Genomic DNA, 19118 nt, shown 5'->3' with positions numbered 1-19118 from the left:
AAAAGACGGCAGAACGGCACCCTGGCGTTGACCGGCTCCAGCCTCCTCACACCTTTATTACTTCTCTGCGTTTAGGAAGGCGGGTGACGCTGCTCTTCCCCGGGCGTGAACTGGTGGGCGAGGCGAGGAGGGCTGAGGTAAGGCAGGGGACTCTCTTCCGCCCAGTCCTGTGCCCCGGAGCCGGTGTCCTGGCACACCGCGGAGGCCTCAGACCCTGCTGGGCTTCTTGGGGTCCTTGCTCTTGGCCGGCATGAAGGCGTACAGCTCCTCGATGAGCATCTCCATGCGGGCGGTGACCTCGGTCACCGTGTCGATGACCAGCTTCTGCTGCAGCTTCAGCTTGTTGTTCTCCCACAGGGCCTTGTTCTCCTCCTGGAAGATGCGGTGCTCCTCCCGCAGCACGTGCAGGGCCCTGTTCTCCTCCTGCAGCAGCCGGTTCTCCTCCCGCAGGGCCTGCAGCGCCTGGTTCATCTCCCTCAGCAGCTGCAGCGACGAGCCGTCGGGCAGGCCGGGGCCCGCCTTGCTCTCCTCCTCCCCGGAGGACCCGGCCAGGTTGCTGACCATCTCCCGCAGGGCGCGCAGCGTCTTGGAGTCCTCCTGCGGGGTCGAGGGCCCTTTGGCCTCCTCGAACGAGGAGCAGAGGCCTGAGCTCTGGTCGGGCAGCAGCCCGGGGCTGTGCGACTCTTCGTGCGGCGACGCGGTTGCCTTGCCGTCGTCGGCGGCGGCCGCCTTGTCCTCTCCCGGGCCCCAGTAGGCCTGCCTCTGCTCCAGCAGCTGCTGCAGGGCGCGGTTCTCCTCCCGCAGCAGCTGCAGGGTGCTGCTCTCCTTGTTGCGGTGCACCGGCGGGGCCGCTGCGTCCTTCTTGGCCAGCTCCGGGGACGCGGCGTCCTTGTGCAGCAGCGGCGAGGACGCCCGGCTGTCCTCCCGGCCCAGCGTGGCCTTGTGCTCCTCCCAGAACACCTGCAGGATCTTGTTCTCCTTGCGGAGCGTCTTGTTCTCCTCGCGCAGGGCCTTGTTCTCCTCCCGCAGCGACTTGTTCTCCTCCTGCAGCAGGCACTCCTTGGCCAGCCGCTTGTGGTGTAGCTTGTGGTGGAACGACGGTGACGGCGAGAAGTACGGCGACTGCAGGCGGCAGTTCTCGTTCACCCAGCGCCCGTCCTGGAACACGAACATCTCGTCGCTGAGCTGCACGCGTGGCGGGTTGTAGTCCAGCTCCAGGTCAGCCTGCGAGGTGGGGCGCTCCATGGGGTCCGTGGGCACCGAGGAGAAGCGGTTCAGAGGGTAGGAGTGCTGGCTGGCGACCCTGCGGCCCGGCCTGGGCAGGGCGGCCTGCCTTGCGCAGCGAGGGGTGGAATAGAGGTTGTGCAGCCTCAGGAAGGGCTCGGCTGTTCCCCTCTGCGGAGAGAGCAGGGAAGCCCCGCGTTAGAGACAGACCCACATGCCCAGGGCCGGCAGGCAAAGCCAGAGACCGAGACACCCCCAGATAAACGCAGCCCCATAGCCTGGCCTCATCACTGTGGGCACTCTTACCTCCTGGGGTCCTCTGTCCTCTTGGGGTCCTCCCAAGGAAATACAGCTGATACTTTGTATTACACACAGGCAGTTCTGCTCTCCAAAGTCACCCCCAACATTGAATTAACGAATGCAGAACCATTGCTTCTGTATCGGGGAGATACAGGACCAGGTTCCTGCGAGCCTCTGGCCACAACATTTTTGTCAACTGATCAATACACAACCTCGTTTTGCGTGTTTCCGTTTAAACACACCTTAATTGGTAGGTATGGCAGCAGCACTGTGGCTCGTGCCTGGACATAACTTGTCTAACACGTGTTTTCTCCATACGGCTCACCACAGCCTTCTTGTGATTGAGGGGACTCTTACACAGCACCTAGCTTGGGATGGCTTAGAAGCCATTTTTATCTTATTTACTTACTTTTAATTTTCAGATTAATATGAAGATACAAACAATTAGATTACAATGTTTGCATTTGCTAGGTAAAGTTCCTGTGGTAGCTGTGCCCTGTACCCTAACCCATTACCCACCTGGAGCACACAATCCTCCTGCCTTGCCCCTCCCCCCTCCTTGCTCCTCCCCCCAACTTGAATTGGGTTTTTCTCTTGTGTGAGCGTCTATTTGGAGAATAAAAAGGAGAGAACATTAAAGAAAAAAATATCCACTGCTTCAGTCTAGCTTACTTCCCTACCCCACTTCCCCAAAAATACAATAAATAAATAAATAAATAAACCAAACACCTCTCTGGTTTTACCATCTTTCTCTGCTTTGGACCTGGAAGGTTTAGTCAGAGTCTATGGACTATCTTTTCCCTCCTGTGTCTGATGCAGAAAAGCCAACGTCCACAAGTTGTTTTATTGTTGTTGTTGTTTGTTTTGGTTAACCAAACCAACAATACAACAACCATTTGGGATTTCACACAACTACAGAGGTAGCTGGTACTCAACATAAAATTACTCCTTCCTTGTAAAACACTCCCAAATGGCAGTGGCGGGTCATTCTTAGTTTGTCAGAGTCCATCCTGCAATGCAACACCTGGGCTCACTACTCCCATTCATGCAAACTATAGCACAAAGGGAAAAATCAACAGTTTAGTAAAAACCTAAACGTTCAACTGGAGTCGGTTCTGTTACACCTTTTCTTTTGTTCACACTTAGGAACTTGGAGTGTCCACACCTGGCTTGACAGAAAGAGGTACAGCTCAGTGGCAGCCTGGAACCAGCATAGGTCTGAATGTGGCAGGGCTCCTGAGTCTGGCCCTGGAAACCAGGCTGAAACCAAGGTGTCCCAGGAATCCTCTGGAGAAGCAGCAGCGGCACCATGCCTGTCTCCGAGCTCTTGGTCTCACCACTAAAGGGAAGCCTGGAGAAACGGCAAAGTTGCAGAGGAGAGGTCCCTCTGTCACAGCACAGTGCCTCCAGCTGGCGTCTTCCCGCTGAGGACCTCTGGACAGAGACAATCCTGATGTTTGGCAGTGGTCCCTAGAAAACCCTTTGTATGGAAGGGAGGCACCCCTGCTGGCAGAGCCTACTTGGGGCTTTCGGAGACTAAAGGGATGTGAGTGAGCAGTAATGGGAGTGATGGGTTCCGCTGCTTCTGAAGCGCCATCTCAGCAGCCCTCTATAGAGCCACCTCCACAGCTGGCAGCTGCTGAAGTCTTCTGGGTCCTGCTCTGGGCCTGTGGGCAGAGGCATGTTGAAGAGTCCACCCATGAGGCTTCTGGCTCAGCCCTGGTCAGCGGGGTGAGGCTGTTGCCAGGGTCACTAGCGGCTTAGGGGGCTCCAGCTCTCCCTGTGAGAAAGGGGCTTCTGGCTTTTCCCCTGGCTTAAGTGGAGTGGCATGGAGCACACAGACAGGGACAGCACATTGTGGGGGACCGGTACAGAGACAGCCAGCACTGAGGGTTGTTGCCGCCCAGAGGGCCATAGCTGAGGCCTCACCCCTGGTGGGAAATGGTGAATTTCTTAGGGTCTTTTTCATCCTTCCTAGGCACGTATGGGAGAAGCCAACTCGAGGCGTCGATGAACCAGTCTACAGCAATGATAGGTTGATCTGTCCACAAATGCTCTGTTTCCACCACCACCACCCCACCCCACCCAGGCGTAGGTGTTAAGGAGGTACAAGTCCAGCCAGTTCCTGAGGATCTGCATGGACTCCTTGGGCAGGTTCACCCTGTGCTTCTTGCTGGCCAGAAAGGAGGCCTTTGTCCTCACCTAGATCACTGGCTGATATGGTGTCTAGGTGCCAGGCTGGACCTTGGGCAAGCTTTTCTGAGCAGCTTATGGGTCCATGTGGCCTCAGGCTCAGTGTGGGCATCCTGGCAGGGGGGCGGAGGGCACTGGGGGAGTGCCCTGTGTACCTGCAGGGCCTGACACTCAGTGTGACAGCCCCCAGCTGTAAAGCACCTGGAGGCCTGACTCCAGATCCTCTCTCCTCCCCGATGCACACACCTCACCCTTCCCCCACCTGGAAGCTATTTTTAACAACAAAATCACCAGTGCAAAGTACAAGAGTCCCCCCAAAAAAATATGGCACTAAATGTACTGTCAAAAGGACATTATTTTTCAGTGTGAGAGCTGAAACAGGAAGACTTTAGCTGGGAACTCAGCGTTATTTGCAACTCAAATTTTTCACCTCTCTATGCACATTTTAGAGTGACCGTAAAAGTGCTATGAGTATTGATTTGGGGGTTACAAACAAATTTTAGCAAGTAGGAAAATTTGCTGATGTGAAACCCATTAAAATAATTGTGGAGGCTAATGTCATTGATTTTAGAGTCAAACAAATATTTTGAGTCCTGGCCTCACCATTTACCAGTTATAAGAATTTGTCAAATTATTTGAGCTTTAGTGTTTCTATAATTTCAAATTAGGGTAATTGCATCTACCTCCTTGAGTCATAGAGATACTTTCAGGATTAAAAAGATAATGAGTGAGAGCACTCTGTGTCAGCCTAGAGGAGGAACAATGCTGTTCTCAAGGGACCCGAGCCACAGGTGTGTACCAACCCTTGACATGAGCAGAGGGGCAACGCAAATCATTTGGCATCACCACTTACATTGTGATGCCAAAATGGCAGTGCAATGAATGGGTCAGCCCAACCTTCTCCCTCTTGGCCACCCTTGAGTCTGTACTATTGGCTTTTTAAACATCCATTCTAGCCTCAACACAGTGCTAGATCTGTCACTGAGGGACAAGAGTTCAGCAAAGGGCACTGGGGAGTTCATGAGGGTGGTGGTGAAGCTCAAGGCCACAGCATATGGCTTGGAGCCTGTGGCTCAAGTGGCTAAGGCGCCAGCCACATAACACCTGAGCTGGCAGGTTCGAATCCAGCCCAAGCCCGCCAAACAACAATGATGGTTGCAACCAAAAATAGCCAGGCATTGTGGCGGGCGCCTGTAGTCCCAACTACTTGGGAGGCAGAGCCAGGAGAATATCTTTGAGCCCAGGAGTTGGAGGTTGCTGTGAGCTGTGATGCCACTGAACTCTACCCAGGGTGACAGTTTGAGACTCTGTCTCAAAACAAAAACAAAAAACCACAGCATAATATGGGAATCAGATCCATGGAGCTTAAATACAACAAGCCAGTGGCTCTCATATTCCCCATATAGAAGAAGAATCCAAGATTTAAATGCAGAATTGTAAGCCTCCTACTTGTACGTCTGATTCAGTCAGTGTGGGGTGAGGCCCAGGAATCTGCAGCTCCTTCTAAGGTGATTCTGGCTACAGGTTCTCAGGACAGCTTTGAGCTTTGTGGAATGTGAAATTTGCCTAGCTGAGGGTTACACCATGATTAAGGACTGAGGGGCCAAGACTAGGAGGTCTCAAAGATTCTCCTTCTCTTTCTGATGAACAAAGAGCTCTCTCACCCTGACGTCCAGATTTTTCACTAGTGAAAAAGAAGCAATCAGACTCTATGAACTTAAAGGCACCTTCCAACATGAAAAGTCAGTGAAATGGAAAATGGAAATAATAATATACTCCCTGCTTAGGTAACAACATTGTTGCAAGGATTGAATGGGATAACAAATGCAAAAATGTTTTGAAATCTGCCAAGTGACAGAGCATTGTAAGGTACTATTCCTAAGTAGATTTCACTCACGCAAGAATTCTGAGATGTATTCAAAAAGAAGTGAGCAGGCAGAATGCACACTGAAAAAGAGGCAACAACTGCAGCAGTGTATTTAAATAAAAATAAAATCAGGGCAGCTACTTCCAAATACATCAAAAGCATTTCATCCAAGTACATCCGTGTTCTCCAGCTATTAATGCCTTATTTCTTAGATTATTTTCCGATAGAAAATAATTGTACAGATAGAGAAGATGGAAAACAAGTCAGGTTATCTGTTTCATGTACGTGTGGAGAGAGATACATAATTTGCATGGTGTATGAAGTTGGTTAGAATTCTTTAAGACTCAAAAGAGCTAAACAAATAGAAGATGCAGTTCTGTGCCGTTAACTTTGCAATAAGCACATGTCATTAACTTTGTAAGGATATGCTCAATCTTCCAGATAGCAAGGGTGTAAGGGCATTTCGCAATCAGAACCTTATTTACTTTAAATAAATTCAGCCTCCATGGTATTCACATTTCTCTGTTGGGAAAACACCTTTGAGCCTGTGGCTGAGTCAGAATGAATCAGAATGAATCTCAATGTGGATAACACCTGAGATCCTGGAGTTCTGGGAAGATTAAGGCAAGGCCAAGGAGTGAATCTTAGGAGGTCCCTCCCTCCTTACACTAGAACCAGTCCAGAGCTCCATCTCAACAAGATCTGGATCCAGAAGGTATTAGTATGGAAAAATGTGTTTTTAGTAAAAACACATGCGTGTATCTGAATCCTGAGAAGGAAAGGGAAGAAGAAAACAGATATTGAGCCCCAATTTCATTCTAGCCCCTGAACTGAACATTCTGCCTATTGAATTCATTTAACCTTCACAACACTTACATATAAGATGCTACTATTACTCCCATTTTACAGATGGAGAAACTGAAACTCAGAGAAGTTAAATAACCAGCACTGTTCACTCGCTAAGATACAAAATCCTGCTCTCTGAACTGACATGCGAAGTATACATGTGGGAAATCTCTGTGGATTTATTAAAAGACTTGTCAAGATATTTTTTCCTAAAATTTCTATAATGGAAAATTTCCAATATATACAAAAAGAGAGAATAGTTTAATGAACTTCTCTGGACCATCACCCAGTTCCACCAAGTTTCTGGTCAAGGCCACACCAATTTGTCTCCATGTCCATGATGGCCTTTAACTCATGCCAGTCATCTGCCTTTGTTCTATGTCCACATTCCACACTGAGTTCCCAAGGAACGTTCAATTGACTCCTTAAAAGAAATGCACTGGATAAAACCTTGCAACATGGCAGATCCCTAGCTAGGCACAATCCGGGTATTTGAGCCCTTGTCCTTTTACACACCATCAGGTGACCTTGGCCACATCCTGTCACTTTCTGGCTGTAGTTTCCAATTCTGTATAATGAAGTGTTGGAGGCATTATCTCCATGTCCCCCATTGGCCTAACTTTCTCTGATCCAAGGGATTTGTATTTGTAAAATGGAATCACAATGGCCGTAGTAGCCCTCTTTTACCAACCTAGATGGCATCTTGTCCTCTCCCTTAAGCGGCTGACCCTTCCCAAGCAGACCTTGGGCCTTCTCTGCTCCATACCCACAGTACCTAATCCAGGAAATGCTGACGGACTAAGAGATCCTCTTGATCTCCTTAATAGGAAACCAAATGGTCCTCTTATGACTGAGTCCTGGTACATTCCTCAGACAGGACAAGTAGGTGGTCAAGTCCAGCATTGTCTCATGGCTTAATTTCTCAAAATACGTAATTTTTAAAAAAAAATTAATAGTCCTGTATTTGTTTGAATGGATAATAGAAAAATACCTATCACCACGCCCATAATCCTGTGTATATCATAAGGTGGGCCAAAGGAAGCCGCACTATTCCCATTTCTGAAAGTGAGAAGATTTATGGAAAAATACCAAGCATAGAGGCATTTTCAGCTATGACAGAAGCATGATTGAACTTTGGGGAAACATTGATCCAAATAAATTCTCAACATTCTTTTATTCCTGGGATATTTCCCTGATTGCAGTCAGAGCTAGCTGGATTTAATCCTCAGGGGAAAACTCTTGACCTTGTAGAATAGAAATTCTTCACCCTAACCTTTCTCTAACTTGGAACGTTCTTGCACCAATTTTTCCTCTACATCTGAGCCAATCAGCTGACATTAACTTGGCATCTACCGTGTTCCAAGCTCACAGACCCTGCCGTCTGGGAACTTCCAGTCAATTTGAAGGATTGGTAAACAGCACCAATTATTTCTTGGTGCCAATGAGAGAAATCAAAGTGCAAGAAACATTAACACAGGCAGTGAGGAGTGGGGAATAGGAGACTGGACGTTATAACACCTGAAGAGAGTCCTGGGCTCAATACTGTATAAACGGATGATCTTTACAAAGTCACTTCATTTCTGTGTCTCTGTTTCCACATCTAGAAAATGCAGACACTAACATGATTCAGGGCTACCCCATCCATTTCTGCAGGCAGTAAAACACCCAAGCCTGGGGAGTGCTATTCACAACTATTGTTGTAGTGCAGGATCTGTACAACCATCCACAGCAATCTCACTAACATCTGCCCTATTCATTTCAGAGAGTTTGTTATGGAATTCAAAAGTAGAAGGAGAATATGTAACATTCTCTTTGTTTGTAAAGAACTATAGATAGGCAGGGGGCGTTATGGCATTTATAAGAGAAATTGCATCACATTTCCTTAAAGGAAGAGTTTATAGAACAAGAAAAAGGAAATAACACTTACTGTGTGTCTATTATGTATCAGACAGTATGCTAAATGCTTTCTGTATTCAAATGTAGTATCTTACCCTAAAGAATTGCCATGTTTCTACTTAAGTACAGCCAGAGTTTAAAACTAGGATATTTGACTCCAAACTCCGTGCTCATTCTAGCACTCCACAATGCCCAGGCATTTTATTTGGGTATGTTAATATTATTACTTGCAAGGGTTCTCTTACATCCAGTCCCCCTCCCCAAGGACATTTACCTATCCTTTATAATATTATAAATATTATAATTTTATAAATTTATAATATTATTTAAATATTATTTATATGAATAAATTGCAGCTTCCCCAAGGACCGTTACCGATCCCTTGTTTTTCTTTTTTTTTTGACATCCCTAGTCCTGGGAATCAGAACAGCAAAGTTCACATACAATGGAGATTTAACGAGTCCTTGCATTGAATCAATCAACCAAAATGCACTAAACAGTTGTGAGGAAATATTGAGTTGAATTAAACCATTAATATTTCGCTATTGGGGCCTAAAAAAGTAGCAATTTCTTTTGTGTTGATATATGCTATTTAGTGTGTTTTGGTAAAGCTATAGCCTCATTTCAATTCATATTTTAAAACTTTAAAATCATTAGAGGATTCACAAAGTGTAAAATAATGATAGCCATTACCAAATAGGTGAAAAATAGGTAGAAAATTTCTGGTAAGAAAATCAACTCTAAGTGTAAATAACATTTAGAAATTTCTGTCCATTACAGAAATGTATAATATGGATTTTATCATTAAATGTGAAAAATTTGTTTTTAGTGAAAAAAAAAAAAAAAAAAAAACTTTAAAATCATTCCGGGGCAAAGCTATTACTGCGTGATGTAAAATCTGCAACAGTGGATGGGTTTCTCCCCATGTGAGTCTCACAGAGCCCTGGGTCCATCTATGTACTCCCCTTAGAGCAGCAGTTCTCAACCTGTGGGTCGCAACCCACAGGAACTGTATTAAAGGATTACGGCATTAGGAAGGTTGAGAACCACTGCCTTAGAGGAAGCTGCTCCCTCACACAAGAAAGCTAGTTGTCTTTTCTGTCATCTTGCCTCTGTAATCCAGCGATAGTAGAGTCCCTAAATTCCCAGCAGCTTTGGGCTCAAAAGTCCCACCTTTGCTTCATTTCCTTGAATGTCACCTCTAAAATGAGCCTAAACATAAGTTGCTCTGTCTACTTCCTAAGAGGACGAGAAAGTGGCAGGCAAGTTGTCATAAAGACAGACAGATGTCAGTTATACTGGTAAGGTGTAAAACATTCCTGGCCTAAACCACTTTAGCAAATGCCGAATATATTTCCTTACAAAAGGACTTTCCAAAAAGTAGGCATCGGAACTAAGCAAAACACATGTGGGTATAGGATCTCAGACCTCCTCAGCCTGTGTTTGAACCTAGTTGGTTTCATGGACCGAGTTAATCTGCCCTGACATCCTTCAGCCCCGAGAAGATGTTTGTGGCAATAAAAGCCCCAAGAAACCCAAGGAACCCAAGAAACCCTGGAACACCCAAGAAAGATTCTCCTAAGCCTGGGAGGTAGAGCCCATGGTAATAACATAGGGAGAAGGCAGGAAGGAAGATCCAGAGAGCCTGAGAGCAGCAGTTGTGACCGACACCTGACACAACCACACTGGCCAGGCAATAGCCCAGGACCACCTGAGGATGAGTGAATTACTAAGCTGGGTGCCTTACAAGCTGTGCTTACCTTTCTGTGACGGCACTTTCTGATTAACCTTTATGGCCTGACCACAAGACAAGGGTTGCATATGGCTGTTTCCTAACAGGGTTTTGAATAAAAATGTTACCATTGCCCTATACAGCAATTCCTGCTCAAGCAAAGACCGCTGCTCTGTCTATAGAGTAGACTCTATTGTCTGTCCCTCTCTTGTTGCTGGCTGGCTTGCTCCGGAATTCTTTCCAGAATTATTTCCCATATGAAGCCAAGAACTCATGTGGTGAGTTTCCTCTTTTTGTTGGGGCTCCCCCGTATCAGTAGCCTGGCCCAACTTCCCCATGAGGGAAAAGATTGTCCACCCCTGGTCTCTGAGAAGTATCCTCACATAAGGATTTTTCAGCAGGTAAGGAAAAAAAAAGGGTTATCTTCTTCACAGAAGAATAAGATAGGAGGTTGAAGCAGAAGGGAAAAAGTCAGCTGTGGGGTTCATGCTGTGAAAGTTGATCATTCAGATTGGGTCTTTCTTGTCATACCCAACTAAATCACAGTCAAGGGGATGATGCAGGGGGAGAACTCATTGCTGTAGAAATGAAATTCTCTGCAAGTTCAGCATCTGAAACTTCCCATGGTAACCTGAAGCCAGTGTTCTCTGTAACTGCTGAGATAACTTGTAACTCTGAACTACCTTTCCCTACCACTGTCATCTACAAGTTGGAGCTTGTCAGCTCCCCAAACCTTAATTGATTGATACCAGTGACCTTTCTCTCAAAACCATACTTAACATTCTTGCTCTTTTTTAAATAAAATCTACAACCTTCTCTTCATTCTTTGAACAAACCAAAGACCACTGGGTCTGTGTCTATGCCCCAAATCGCAACTCTTTCTTCCCAAATAAAATGTTAAGTTTAGGGATTTGTCTCTACATTTTTTATTTTGACTTCCACAATATCTTCCTATCAGATGTTAGAAAGGTGACCATGAGCGTCTGTCCTCTGGAGCATTGTCCTCCTAGCTGGGACTCCAGGAAGGGCTGTGGACACAAATACCACCCTCAGAGGGATGCCTAAAGTCCCACGTCCCACCTTCCACCTATGTTTTCTTATTTTATTTATTTATTTGAGACAGAGTCTCACTTTGTCACTCTCAGTAGAGTGCTGTGCCATCACAGCTCACAGCAACCTCAAACTCTTTGGCATAATCAATTCTCTTGCTTCAGCCTCCCAGTAGCAGGGACTACAGGTGCCCGCCACAAAGCCTGGCTTTTTTTGGTTGTAGTTGTCATTGTTGTTTTAGCTGGACTGGGCCAGGTTTGAACCTGACAGTCTCAGTGTATATGGCTGGTGCCGGTGTGCTACAGTGCCAAGCTCCACCTCCCGCCTATGGACTGGAATTCTTCCTAAGCATTAGGCCTGCCACCCTCCCAACCTCCCCCCCCCCCACCTCCCTGCATCTCCTTTTCAAATGTGAGTGGTCCTGGAGGAAAATGCTTGAAATCACCAACAACTGTGTATGTTTGTCAGATTGTCAGCCCGTGGCAAGTGAAGACTGTGGGGAAGAGTGACCTATTGAAAGATGGGTCAGGGATAGAAAAAAAAAGAAAGAAAGAAAGAAAGAAGAGAGGTAAAAGCCAAGGCCAAAGGGGAAGTAATAGGACTCAAGTCCTTTACAGTGTTACAGGACATCTAAGGAACAGGGTTCACTGGGCAGGGCCCTTCTGGGTTAGAGTTGCTGGGCTTGGTGGCCTACCATCTAAAAAGCCTGGGACAGGACTAAGAAGCAACTAGCCAGGCTTAGCTGCCATGTGCTAGCGTCCTCTCCACCACTGGATGCCCGAAGATGCCTGGTAGAGTCCACACCTGCTGACCAGGTGTGTGCAACACCAACTCTGCCGGCATCTGAGGGTTACTGTCAGAGAACATTCGGCCATCTGAGGTTCTTTTAAGGCATGTGACATGGAGTGACTCCAGGATTCTGGGAGGAAACGCCAAATATGTACCAATTTTCAGATGAGATGACAAGGCTGAGTCTCATTATCATTATTTTAAATTAACTCAGCTCCCCAGGACCTTGACAAAGTCAATGTTTGTTTTAATAAGTACCAACGGCCAAAAGGATAATTCGTAAGGTAAATGTGATTGATTTTGATAGAATTACAACATTAACAGCAAAGAAGATAAAGAAGGTGGCATATGTGGTGGTTTCAGCTAATTGTTTAGGAGAGAACCTCCTGAAATCGTCCTCTGAACAGTTATTCAAACTGGCAGAAATACAGGTGCTGTCGGCAGGATTCCACGGTTCAGAGGAACAAGCCCAACAAAGGAGAAAAGGCCACAGGGAGAGAGGGAGGAGCCCCTGGAGGGTGCGGTGGGAGCTGGGTTTGCTCTGGCCACTGCTCCTTCATTAATGATCTGGGAGTAAACAATGCCGTAATGAAATTCACGGAGAGCGTCACTGGGGAAATGCCAATGCCTGTGAGAACTGAATCATTATGTACAAAAGGAACCAGAGATCAGCTAGCTCGGGCAGGAAATAACACTGATGGCTTCCAAGTGAATGCACTGAAGGGAAATAGATCAGAAAACACAAATATTTAATGTGAGGAAGAAAAACGGGAAATCAATAAGACCTGAAAAGACCTAAGGGTGATAACAAGTAGTGAATCACAGGCATGTGCAATGTGACTGAGAAGCCCCATGCACAGAGCAGCGGGACTGTGAGCTGTGTCTTCTTCTCATAGACACAGGGCTGCCACCGGCCACCGAGTCCCTCTACCCTAGAATAAAGCAGTATGTGGCAGATATAACCAGGGAGCTCCCGATGAGCAGTTAAGACCTGGGGAGTGGAGGTGACATCTCCTAAAAACAAGAGGAGGACCACAGAACTAAGACACAAACTGTCCCCACCGGGTGGTATGTGCCTAGCCTGCAGCAGAGCAGAAAGCGTGGACACTGACCTGGGTTCACACCCCTACCTCCAACCCTGCTATGACCAATGGGGCACCTGGGTTCCTAGTTCCTGTACCTACAAATTCTCTACCTCCCACTTGCATGACCTCGTGCCCAACACACGATCTGATCGGCACTGTTAGCATTTCTTCCTCCCCTTGTTTTCTGGATCAGTCTTTTCCCCTGAACCATGTACCATGACTTGGGGATATGGAGAGAGCACATCAGTCCCTCCCACACCCCCGATGGTGGTTAGGTTCAGATTATCTAGTTATAGATACCAACCCCTCCCCCAGAGTACCAGGCTAGAACATCCTGGCAGGTATCCAGAACCTCACACACAAAGTGTGTGACCCCTTGGCAGGTGTCCGTACCAGACCACATCTGGCCATGTGGGGCGTGTGTGCCGAGATGGCAGATATCCTCACTTCATGCCCACCTTCCCTCCAAGACCCCAGCAGCAGCTCCAGGTGATCCATCACAGGAATTGGGCAGCCCCAGAACAAGGTCAAACCCTCTAAACCAGAGGTCCTCAAACTTTTTAAACAGGGGGCCAGTTCACTGTCCCTCAGACCGTTGGAGGGCCAGACTGCAGGCCCTGGGACAAGTTGGCTGCTAAGCGGGACAGGCAGCAGTGGCAAAAACACCTGACGGGCTAGATAAATGTCCTAGGCGGGCTGCATGTGGCCCAGGGGCTGTAGTTTAAGGACGCCTGTCTAAACCTTTGGCCCCCATCCCCAGGCCTCAGGCCAGAGGGTGGGGGCTTGTTAGGAACCAGGCTGCACAACAGGCTAGCAAGCAAAGCATCATCTGTGTTTACAGCCAATCCCCCTCCCTCACGTCACTCACTGCCTGTGTTCTTCCTGCTGTCCCATCTGTGGGGACATTACATCTTCATAGCAGTGCAAACCCTACTGTCAACTCTGCCAGTGAGAGATCTAACTTTCACTCCTTAAGAGAATCTAACAGGCCTGTAATCCTAGCTCTCGGGGAGGCTGAGGCAGAAAGAAGATTGCTGAGCTCAGGAGTTGGAAACCAGCCTGAACAAAGAGAGATGAAAAACTAGCCAGGCATCTATATCCCAGCTACTCATGAGGCTGAAGAAGGAGGATCACTTGAGCCTAAGAGTTTCAGGTTGCTGTGAGCTATGATGCCACAGCACTCTACCCAGGACGACAGGGTAAGAAAAAAGAAAAAGAATCTAATGCCTGATGACCTGAGGTGGAGCTGAGGCAATGATGATCGTGCTGGAGAGTGGCTGCAAGTACATATTTTATTGTTAGCAGAGAGTTTTAACTACAGACACCATAATAAATCAATTGCTTGCAGACTCATCTCAAAACCGTATCAGTGAATGGTAAGTGACAATTAAGCTGCATTTGCAGTAAGGCGAGTTATGTAATTATTTCATTATATATTCAATGTAATAATAATAGAAATAAAGTGCATGATAAATTTAATTGTGCTTGAATCATCCCCCAAGCCATCACTCCGCCCCACCCCCAGTCCATGGGAAAATTGTCTTTCCATGAAACTGGTCCCTGGTGCCAAAAAGGTTGAGGACCACTGCTCTAAACAACCATCCCTCCTCGACCTGCTGGGCTGTTTCCAAGAGCTGGGGAGGGAAAGTTGTACTGGGTGTGGAAGGAAACATCTTTCCATTCTCTCCATCACTTGGCTACTACTGTTTCAAATCCTACTGCCATCCCCTCCCCACCTCCAGCTCTGTCCTCTGCCTGTCCCTTGGAGATGGAAACATTGGTGTGGATGAGCAGTCCAGGAACTAAGAGCTCCCCACCCAGCCTCGGTGGGGAGAGGTGGCCATGGGAGTTCATGCATACTGCAAGTGGAAAGAATTAAACCTAAAAAGATTCCTACAGCTTGTCATCATCCTATTGAATGAGCAGGAGAAACTTAGATTCTGGCTAAGATTTAAGAGCTGAAACAGAAAAGTGGCTGCTCATTACGAAGGTACAGCAAACACCCAGAATGTTTTCTAGTTCTATGTTTTGCCTTCTGCTGGATGTCCTTGCCTGGATTGTTACAGTTTTGTGGCGAGAATGGCCATAGGTGATGGGTCCTCCTCCTATACACCCTGGGACAGAACTTTCAGAGATTTACCTCTGCATTGGATTCCTCCAGCCTACATTTCAATCCCTCTGGTTGCATGGCCATGGTCTTCCAATGGGGTCTTAGGTGACTCTGAAGAAAGCAAGGCCACCCCTTTGTGACATCGCAGCAGTAGAAACAATCCAGTCAAGAGATTTCCCCACGGAAACGGCTGATTACAAGAGAAGACCTGAGAATCTCAAGCCTGCCAGGATTTCACCAATTCATTGGCCTAAAAAAAAATACCACCTACCCGTCTCCTTACACTCTATCTTTGGTACACAGCAGAGCTTACATCTCTTGCCAACTCCAAATGACTCTGTACCCTGGGGTCCACTTAGGAAGTCTTCTCACACATTCCTTCTTATACATTTGATTCCAACTCCCACTTCTGATTTTTCCCCAGAAATCCAGAGTTGGTACTGAAGGAACTCAGGAAATTTCACCCCAAAATATGACTCAAAGAATATTTTGAATTAAAGGCCCTTGGAGATCAATAGGCCCTTGGAAGGAGCTTTCTATTTGCATAATCACAGATCCATCAGAGGAAGAACTGGCTTCCTTTCCCTTCCCTGTTATCTCCCTATATTGCAGGAAAGAAAAAAAAAATCAAGAATGCAATCAGACAGACATGGCACAAATCATTTTAAACACTGTACCTGTTTCTCAAGGCTAATTTAATTCCCAAAGAATCACTAACAAGTCAATCTCTTTTCCCCATCCATTTCTCCGGCCTAGCACCATTTGTTATCTCTAAACAAAATTGCCTATACATTTCTCATCTCCCTCTCCCCTCTAAAAGGAGGGTATAAAAATGTCTGGACCCCAATGGATACTGGATAATCGTTCTGTGATTCTCTCCGTGTATATGGTAAGTAAATACAGCTTTCTCTTATTAATCTGCCTGAATTATGAGTTGATCTTTCTGAGAACTTTCAGGAGAAAGAGGAAGTTTGCCCTCACCCCCACAGTGCACAGCAGCCCAAAATCTCATTTTGAGAAGATTGGATTACTTCAGAGCATCATAGAAACTTGGACTGTTAGGAATAGAAGGTCTTACCAAGTCCACAAATCCAGTCCTTTCATTTAAGGGCAGAGGAACCCAAGGCCCAGAGAGCTACGTGGCCTTCCCTGTTACACAGCGGCTTGGCAGCCGACACATACTGCAGATCTGAGCTGCTGACTCTTCTGCTTATGCCTCAAGATTTTTTTGTTGTTGTTGTTGCTTTTGGTTTATTTGTTTGTTCCTTTGTCTCCTCTCTCTCACTCAAGTTTTTATTTTTGTTTTTTTGTTTTTTGAGACAGAGTCTCAAGCTGTCACCCTGGGTAGAGTGCCGTGAAGTCCCACAGCTCACAGCAACCTCAAACTCTTGGGCTGAAGCAATTCTCTTGCCTCAGCCTCCCAAGTAGCTGGCACTACAGGCGCCTGCCACAATGCCCAGCTATTTTTTGGCTGTAGTTGTCATTGTTGTTTGACAGGCCCGGGCTGGATTCCAGCCCGCCAGCTCCAGTGTACATGGCTGGCGCCCTACCCGCTGAGCTACAGGCGCCAAGCCTCTCTTGCTCCAGTTTCAAAAGAGGACACTTATTCTGACTAGGACTGATAGTTACACCCTTCTGTGATTGTCCCTACCTGAGGCAGAACCACATTGATTGGAATTTCTAGGTTTTCAGATATGGTATCTCTTTTTCTCGTAAAATTTGGCCTCGAGTGCTGTGGAAAAGAGAAAATAAGAAGATTTCTGCTTCCCAGCCCACCATCTAGTCCTCAATTGCTCACTTGGAAAACACAGGACTTTCTACTCATGCATCCACCTCTTGTCAATTACATGCATTATGAAAATGTGAGTCTTGAAAGAATATGTAGATGATAGTTGATGATTTGGCAATCTCTGAACAGAAATTAATACAGGTATTATAGTTCACGGACAAGCCTTTCGAAAGTTTTTGACGCAGAAATAGCTGTACCCACTTCCTTGTCTAAGATACTTATTTCTGTCTCAAGTAAAAAGCCATACCAATGTGAGGTGCCAGGTATAGGTCCTATGCAGAAGTTGGTCACCAAAACACTCAGAACATTCCAGAGGTGACATCACAAAACAATAAGGTGTTTTTCCAGGCTCATGGTTTCTCTCTGAGCATCACAGCTGGGATTGAGGCATCTGACAGGCAGGAAGAGTTTATCCTGGATATGACCACAGGGCTGGTGGCAGTCAGTATGACACACAATAGCCCAAACAGTAGCCCCCCGTGTGGTCATTGTGGCTGCCACTCAAAGCCTCACGGCCAGGCTGGGTTGACAGCCCTTGCCTCTCTCTAGAGGTGGCATCCTCTACTTGGACTGGGATCACTCAAGAAGGAAGAAACATAAACAAAACTCTTCCCAGATCAAGGGAGAGATGTAGTTTGAGGTGTTTTGAGGCACCACCCAATTCTCTGGCATCGACTGGGTGTCCTACAATTCAATTTCATTCTCTCACAGTGTACCTGGAGTTAACATCAAATCCCATAAGTTAGGAGCTCACCCTCCACAAGACTGTCTGACTTCAGATGCCAATCACATGGGGCCACCATCAGAAGACTGACCGGCTATAAATCGGAGGTTCCCACAACTCCCTTTTGGATTTAATAATTTGCTAGAACAGTTCACATAACTCAGGAAAATATGGTTACAGTTTTATTGTAAATAACACAACACAGAAACAGCCTCACAGAAGAGATGCCTAGGGTGAGACATTGGGGGGGGGGGCATGGAGCTTCCAAACCTCCTCTGGGCATGTTCCCCCCTCCCCGCCCCACCCACCACCATCTCACTGTGTTTACCATTCCAGAAGCTCTCTGAACCCTGTTGTTGGGGAGGGCTTGGGAAGCTTTCATTACACAGGGCATGGTTAAAATTAAATCATTGACGTTTGGTAATTGGTCTCAATCTCCAGCACCTCTACCCTTCCCAGAGGGTGGAATTGGGCGTCTGAAAGTCCCTGCTTTCTAATCTCAGGGTTGGTTCCTCTGGCTACCAGACGTCATCCTCCAAAAGTCACCTCATTAGCTTAAACCCAGGTGTGTTCCAAAGGAGCTTATTCTGAATAACAGAAGATATTCCATCACTCAGGCAATTCCAAGGGTTTTAGTTCCTGTCCCTGCCAGGAACGGGGAATAAAGGCCAAAAACACGTTTTGTTATAGGCTAGGTAGAAACTGCATGGAGACCATAGAGCCCACCCCCTCTGACCTGAATTCTGTCATCATTCACCCCCGGAGGCTATTAGTGGGAACCCTTTAGTGCATCTCAAGCCTTTATTGCTAGAGAGCCCCAATTCTACATTAATATGCCACATGTAATAGGAAGGAGACCCGACCAGGTTAGAAGATCCAGGGATGCCGACCTGCACTCTCGCATCTCCACCCCCACGTTACAAGCAAGCTTTGCTTTAAGAAAATCCAGCATACAAATTTCAAAGATATACTTATGGAAAAACCAAGAAGGCGATTAATTACATTATCAAAGATTTCTTCATTTAACAGAAGAATTTCCCCAAGGATATAATTTTTTTAATTTTTTAAATTGTGGTTACGAACACATAAAGTTAAAATTACAGCCTCAAACATTTGTAAGAGTACAGTTCAGTAGTGTTGAATATATTCATATTGTTGTGAAATAGATCTCTAGAACTTTTTCATTTTGCAAAACTGAGACTCTACGCCCCACCCCACCGACTCCCCACCTCCCCACCCTACCACCCCACCCCACCCCCCTCCTCAGCCCTTAGCAACAACCTGTCTACTTTCTCTTTCTGTGATTTTGACTGCTTTAGATATCTCATGTGGAATCAGAGTATTTGTCTTTTTGTGACTGGCTTATTACATCTAGCATAATGGCCTCAAGGTTCCTCTGTGTTGTCACATGTGACAGCACTTCCTTCTTTGTAAAGGATGAATAATATTTTATTACATGTATGCACCACATTTTGTTTATTCATTCACCCACAGGCAATCGTTTGGGTTGTTT

At 46.6% G+C, this 19118-nt stretch overlaps 1 protein-coding gene across 3 annotated transcripts; it reads right to left on the bottom strand.

Annotated features, from left to right (window-relative positions):
- Positions 1-22: 22 nt before the first annotated feature.
- SPERT (spermatid associated) lies at positions 23-17312 on the bottom strand. 3 transcript variants are annotated; one of them, XM_003790360.2, is made up of 3 exons: positions 17129-17312; positions 16744-16824; positions 23-1395 (listed from the first exon to the last, which is right to left on the bottom strand). In XM_003790360.2, exons 1-3 carry the CDS (start codon positions 17201-17203, stop codon positions 208-210), a joined length of 1344 nt encoding a protein of 447 aa, XP_003790408.1. In that variant the 5' UTR covers positions 17204-17312; the 3' UTR covers positions 23-207. The 3 variants fall into 3 exon arrangements, with proteins under 3 accessions (XP_003790408.1, XP_012660992.1, XP_003790409.1); XM_012805538.1 differs by lacking the exon at positions 16744-16824; XM_003790361.1 differs by lacking the exons at positions 16744-16824; positions 17129-17312 and adding an exon at positions 15123-15181.
- Between the last annotated feature and the right edge of the window lie 1806 nt (positions 17313-19118).

This window comes from Otolemur garnettii, unplaced genomic scaffold, assembly GCF_000181295.1.
Source record: "Otolemur garnettii isolate 467f Iridium unplaced genomic scaffold, OtoGar3 scaffold00043, whole genome shotgun sequence".
In the NCBI taxonomy this organism is placed as follows: Eukaryota; Metazoa; Chordata; class Mammalia; order Primates; family Galagidae; genus Otolemur; species Otolemur garnettii.
Note: the sequence above shows the minus strand (reverse complement) of the source record. Positions and strands in the feature narration are given on the sequence as shown.

Excerpts from the sequence above, each read along its gene's own strand:
- SPERT (XM_003790360.2), bottom strand. The coding sequence starts at position 17,203 with ATGTCACCTCTGGAATGTTCTGAGTGTTTTGGTGACCAACTTCTGCAT. Across the intron at positions 16,825-17,128 it reads ATACCTGGCACCTCACATTG|CACTCGAGGCCAAATTTTAC; the intron begins GTATGGCTTTTT and ends TCTTTTCCACAG. Across the intron at positions 1,396-16,743 it reads TCAATGTGGTTCTGCCTCAG|AGGGGAACAGCCGAGCCCTT; the intron begins GTAGGGACAATC and ends CTCTCTCCGCAG.